The 6,146-nt window shown below is 34.0% G+C and overlaps 1 protein-coding gene across 1 annotated transcript; it reads right to left on the bottom strand.

Moving 5' to 3' along the window:
* Positions 1-3: 3 nt before the first annotated feature.
* On the bottom strand, positions 4-1,009 carry LOC141249606 (uncharacterized; the record flags this gene model as incomplete). Its single annotated transcript, XM_073669706.1, has 2 exons — positions 934-1,009; positions 4-183 (listed from the first exon to the last, which is right to left on the bottom strand). Coding segments are annotated over exons 1-2 (256 nt in total), but the record flags the coding sequence as incomplete, so codon positions are not given.
* Positions 1,010-6,146: the final 5,137 nt, after the last annotated feature.

Genomic DNA, 6,146 nt, shown 5'->3' with positions numbered 1-6,146 from the left:
TGAGCTCCTCCTCAGAGTCAGTGTCCTTCATTTTCCTTGCCATCAGGTTGAGGAACTCTGGGAAGTCAATGGTTCCATTCCCATCAGCATCAACTTCATTGATCATGTCCTGGAGCTCAGCCTCTGTTGGGTTTTGCCCCAGTGATCTCATCACTGTTCCAAGCTCCTTTGTAGTGATACAACCTGTTCCAAACTCCATTATTAACACAGACAAAAAAAGCCTTTGACCAAAAACAAATGAGAAAGAGGAAACAGCCAAATCTCTTAGGTGAGTTGAAATTGATAAAGTGATGAACCTAATAGTATCAGAATATGAACAATGTATGGCATGTTGTCTAAAATGTCCTTGATGCGTCCTACAAACAATACATCCTTATTAAAGAAAGAGATCAGATGTTTGTTAGGGTGACAGTCAAGAGAAGCCAAAGATCGTATTCACTCTGAGATACTATGTTCATAGTAAGCTTTACAATCCAGCACATCTCATCCCATTAATGAAATCAACTGTGTACCTGAAGCTTTGATATGCACAGGATATTATACTATTATAGTCCAAATCAACATCAGGTTCCGCCACTATTCCAACAATTACAATGATATAGACAGTTCCGTTGGGGAGATAGAGAGGAAAAAACAATTTCACATGTATTATCTCCTGTATAAAACCATCAACATGCTAACATCACATACAGAAATCAAATCAGGAACAAACAAACAAATCGAATAAGATTTCCGCGTCTCGCTTTAAAGAACAGACAAAAAAACAAGGAGCAATTACAATAATCAACGAAAAGATACAGATCCAGCAAGCTTTCGATCAAACAAAGACCTAGCAGCAAACAGAAATTAATTCTGGATTCTAGACCGGCGACATCTCATCAACAAACGTAAAAAAAAGGAGCAGTGAAGGCAAAAGCAAATTAGGTTACAGACCGTCGCCATCCTTGTCGAATAAGCTGAAGGCCTCCTTGAACTCAGAAATTTGGTCGTCGGTTAGCTGCTCCGCCATCTTCCTGCTGCTTCTAGACCTCGAAAACTCTTCCTGTTCGTTTACCACGACCCTGGCTCTGTAAGCGATTCTCGATCCTCCCTCCGGTGATACAGAGATCTCTCTTTATTTATTTCTGGAAATTAATTTTCTTTTTATTATAGGCCGTAATATTCGTTTTTGCTTTTTGTTTTTTCGTGGAAAATGGTGCGACTTTTCTAATGCGCCAAGTCCTTCACATGGAGAGATTAGTGGGCTTCCTCTCGCATAATTGACTTTTAATTGGTCTTTTATTCTATTCGGTGTTTCACCAAAATATCATCCACAACTAATTCTTACCATTATAAATCTTGTTTAGAATCGAGTACTAGTTGTAAGTTGTAACAATTGAAAGTAGACTTCTTTTAAACTCTACTCCTAAAAAATGCAGATTATTAAGGTTTTTTTTAAGTTGAACTGAAGTTACAAGATTAGAGATTAATCTAATCTAATCTAATTTAGTTTAACTTGCCTAATCTATTTATTTAACATAATTTAATATCTAATATATAGAGATTACTTTCAGGTGAGGACTCTTTATACTGTTCGGACTCATCACGGTTGTTCGATTATTTGATTAGAAAGAACTTTACACGCACTCAAACGCGCTCCCCTAACTGACTCTTCTCTTTTTACTTCCCTCCTATTTTTTTTCTTCAGATTTACACTTTTTTACGCTCGCTCTCTCATTTCTCTCATTCTCTAGCTCATTCGTTGTTATACATTCTACGTACTGCGTTCAAACTCTACAAAATATTGTTATAATTTTTGCTCGACAAGTTCGATCTCACTTCTTCCAATTCATTGCTTTGTTTCAATTGATCATCATGTCTTCAAGCCAAAGGAACGACAGATCCTATGTTGTTAGTGTCAGAGCTAGTAAGAATCTATACCCTAACCCTAGGTGACGTTCTTCAATGGAAGTTTAGATAGTTTTTAAGTTTCGATTTCGTTGGATTTGCTATTTACACATGCAAAATCCTCGATGCTGGATTTGTTGTTGTTTTACTTGTTAAAATTAACAGTGTACTTACACATGCAAATCCTCGATTGCTTGTTAATATGAAAAATTTTTGAACCAGTTTATGTCCAGGAAAAAAAAAGTTGGACCTAGAAAAGTTATTCTGGTGTAGGAAAAACTCGAAGAGCAACAAACTAACACAAACTCTAGCTATGTATAAAGCTTTGAAAGAACCAAATGGTGATAAATTTAAATTTTCATCTATATGTCATGCTTAATACAAGTTACATGTATTTTTTTATTTATAACTATAAATTCCTTTATATTTTAATTTTATTTCAGTTTTTGAAGGACAAACATCTAAAAAAACTAAGAGTAGGAAGGAAAGCAACAATCCAAAAGTTGAAAGAAAAGCTTTACTGATCAAATCAAAAGGTAAAATTTTAGTGCATTCTGTTTATAATTTGTAGACTGTAGTGCACTTCTCGTTAAGCTTGAAGTGCACCTCTCATTGAGCTTGAAATGCACTTTGTATATCTTACAGAGTGCACTGCTCCTCTTTACAAGGGCACCCTTATATTTTCCGAAAGTGCAGTTCTCATTTAGCTCGAAGTGCTCACTGTTTATTATTTGTAGTGCATTTCTCATTTAGCTTGAAGTGCACTCTCTGTATAAAAATGCAGTGCACTTCACCTTCTTGAAAAGTTCATACATATAAAATTTGAAAGTGCACTTCTCATTAGCAAAGAGTGCACTTCTTTATGCAATAAAGTACACTTGTCATACACTGTGATGTGGAATCTGTATATATTTTAAAATGCACTTTTCATATTCCTCAAAGAGTGCACTCCTACTTCTTTAAGAGTTCACAATTATACTGTTGAAAGTGAACTTGTCATTAGCTAGGAGTGCATTCTATATTTAATTGGTAGTGCACTTCCTATAATCTTGAAGTGCACTATGTATATCTTATGTAATGCACTTCTCCTCTTTAACAAGTGCACCCACCCTAAAACTGCACTTTTCATTTAGATTGAAGTGCACTCTGTTTATAATTTATAGTGCACTTCTCATTTAGCTCGAAGTGCACTCCCTATATAAATTACAGTGCATTGCACCTTTTGATTCAAAGGTGCACCCATATATTTTTTAAAAACACACTTCTCATTAGATGAGAGAGCAATTTCTAATTAATTTATAGTGCACTTCTAAATCAGTTGGAAGTGCATTATCTTTATCTTTTATATTAAACTTCTTATCCTTTAAAAGTGAGCACTTGTAGAGTGAAAGTGCAACTTCTGATTATTAGCTGGGAGTGCACTCTATATTTAATCTGTAGGGCACTTTCCATATGGTTAAAGTGCACTTTGTATATATTTCTTAGTGCACTTCTCTTCTTTCAGAAGTGCATCCTTGTATTATTTGAAGTACACTTGTATATTTTTTGTGGGTGTACTGTTGAGTTGTATTTTTCTAATGTTGTATTTATGTGTTTGTAGCTAAAGTGAAACAAGGGAAGACACAAAAGCTCCTAATAATAGAATCTTAGAGCATCTACATAGATTCTGATGACAGTGCAAAAAAAAAAAGCCAGTCTCTAAGTAGAAGAGGCGTGGTTCTCTCGGGGTCCTTTGGTCCCTGTTGAAGGGATTCAACGAGGCACAAAAAAAGTTGTAAACATGGGGTTTGGCCATCTCTTCTCTTGGAATGTCGAGACCTTGACATACATCTTGTGTGACTAGCTTGTTGGGAAGTTTGATTCGGCTGCTTTCTCAATAAGAATGGGAAATGGACTTCCCAATATACCGATAAATGATGTTATCATACAACAATATCTGGGATTACCAAGGGGAAAAGTGGAATCTGAAATTTTGTGTTCGAATTCAGACAAAGTGAAGGCTATGAAGTCCAACTTTCCAAATAGCAAAGTTAGCAAAGTTGTTCTTTACTTTGATGTTATTAAGAAACTAAAGGAAAATGTTAATGCAGACAACTCTTTTTCAACAGAATTTGATATTTTATTTTACTCTATTGTAATTGAAAAATTGTCAATGATATTGTATCATCGAAAGTCATAAATCGGTTTGACATGGCACATGGTGATAATCTGACCAACTATGATTGGTGTTGTTTATGTCGATTGAGGCTTTGTGAACTGAAAAATGATTGTAGTGAGATATCTACTTACAATAATCCTCATGTTCTCTTATTAGTAAGTTTGTTTCACTCTTTTAATAATTCAAATGAGCTATCTTAGTATGAATGCTAAGTGCACTTGTAACCCAATTATAAGTGCATTTTCTTTTTCTGGAAGTGCACATGTTTTACTAGTTGTGGTGCACTTTCATATATCATGACATAAAATTTCATATATCTTCAAGTGCACCTTAATAAATCTGGAAGTGCACTTGAGTTGGATAAAGAAAAGTGCCTTTTTTATGACACTACACTTCTGTTATAATTTGGAGTGCATTGTCGTGTTATTATAAAGAGGACGTATTTACAAGTTCTAGTACACTAAGCATACATATGCAAGTGCACTTTCTTGTAACTTAAAATTACACTTTGACATACCAAGAAGTGCACTACCAATACATATGGGAGTAAACTTTCTTTATAACTTGAATTTCACTTATCATAATTTTACAAGTGTACTTTGTTCCAAAGTTGAAGTGAACTTAGTAATAAATAGTACTACAGTCTTAAGTATTTTGAAAGTAGAGTATGTTGTATTCACATACCGTTAATGCTAGATCTACTATTTTCTTATTATTGCATGCTTTGTACTGCGATAGACTCATTATATACGGGGAGGAACATGTTAGGGATTTCCCCATTATTAAAGCTTAGACAAGTAAAAAGTTCAACACATGAAATTGGGTTTTGGTCGTGGATTTGTCAAAGACGCACCTTTGTTGATTCTCTAAGTTCATCAACAAGTCACTTTAGTTGAACTGCATGAGATCAAAATGTCGATCAAGAGACATGATGCTCCAAAATCGATGATAAGGTTGATTTGGGTGATGGAGGAACATTCTACAGGTTTATACGCCATCAAGCTGATTTAGCTTGTCTTATTGCTGAGCAAATTGGACTTTACCATGAGCACATTTAAACAACTACAAAAGAAATTCAATATAGCCACACCTACAACAAGATCAACGAAACCATTGAGAAGATAATTAATATAAGGATGTTGCATGTTTCATAAACCTATCATTCTTCCCAATCATAGATACAATTCAATATTTTCATTCATTTACAAAATGGTTTTACATGTAAAAGTGCTATATTAATATAAATACACAAACATTTGAAAAAAGTACACTATATGTAAAACTAGAAGTGCACTCTATTTACCACTCTCATTGCAGTGTCATATTAATGAAAGTGCATGCAAATATTATTTGGAAGTACATACAATTTTTATGTTGGTGTGCAATTTCAATTTATATGGAAGTGAATTCTTAATGTTATTACAGTGCAGTGCTATATGCGTAGAAGTCACTTCATGCGTAAATAAAGATGCACTACCTCAAGCGTGTTTTTAAAAGTGCACTTAATTCAATTAGGGAGTGCACTCAAATTTGATTTTTGAGTGCATTTTCTATACATATGGAAATGCATTGTTAATGTTATTAGAGTGCATTGCTATATGTGTATAAGTGCACTCTATGTATGAATAAAAGTGCACCCTTCCCACAAACTGGAATGCACTCCCTCACTTAGTGAAGTGCATTGCTTAGAGAAAATAGAGTGCACCTTGATTATCTGACAAAGTGCACTTCATGTATAAGTGAACACGCATTCTATTTTACAATTGAAGTGCACTTTCTTGTATTTCACCAATGAACTTGATTCATATCTTATTGGTTTTTTCTAGTTCTAAACTACATCATTTTTTTCATTCACATGATAGATAAGACAAATTTTTCAGTAATCCTTTCATAAGTAAATACATTGAAGAAATAGAGGCTACCTTTTTTATATCAAGGGTTGATAAAAGTGATGATAACCAAGATATGGACTACTGGGATGGGGGGAGGGCATTAGCTAAGTTTAAGTATATTGTTTATACTTACAAAAATTAGATAGATAGAATAAATACTTGATACCTAAACTAAATCAATTTTTTAATTAAATTTATATATCACTGGT

Source organism: Phyllobates terribilis, unplaced genomic scaffold (genome assembly GCF_046119375.1).
Source record: "Phyllobates terribilis strain yellow unplaced genomic scaffold, ASM4611937v1 Scaffold_4846__1_contigs__length_56624, whole genome shotgun sequence".
Taxonomy (NCBI): domain Eukaryota; kingdom Metazoa; phylum Chordata; class Amphibia; order Anura; family Dendrobatidae; genus Phyllobates; species Phyllobates terribilis.
This window is presented reverse-complemented; position numbering and strand designations above follow the sequence as displayed.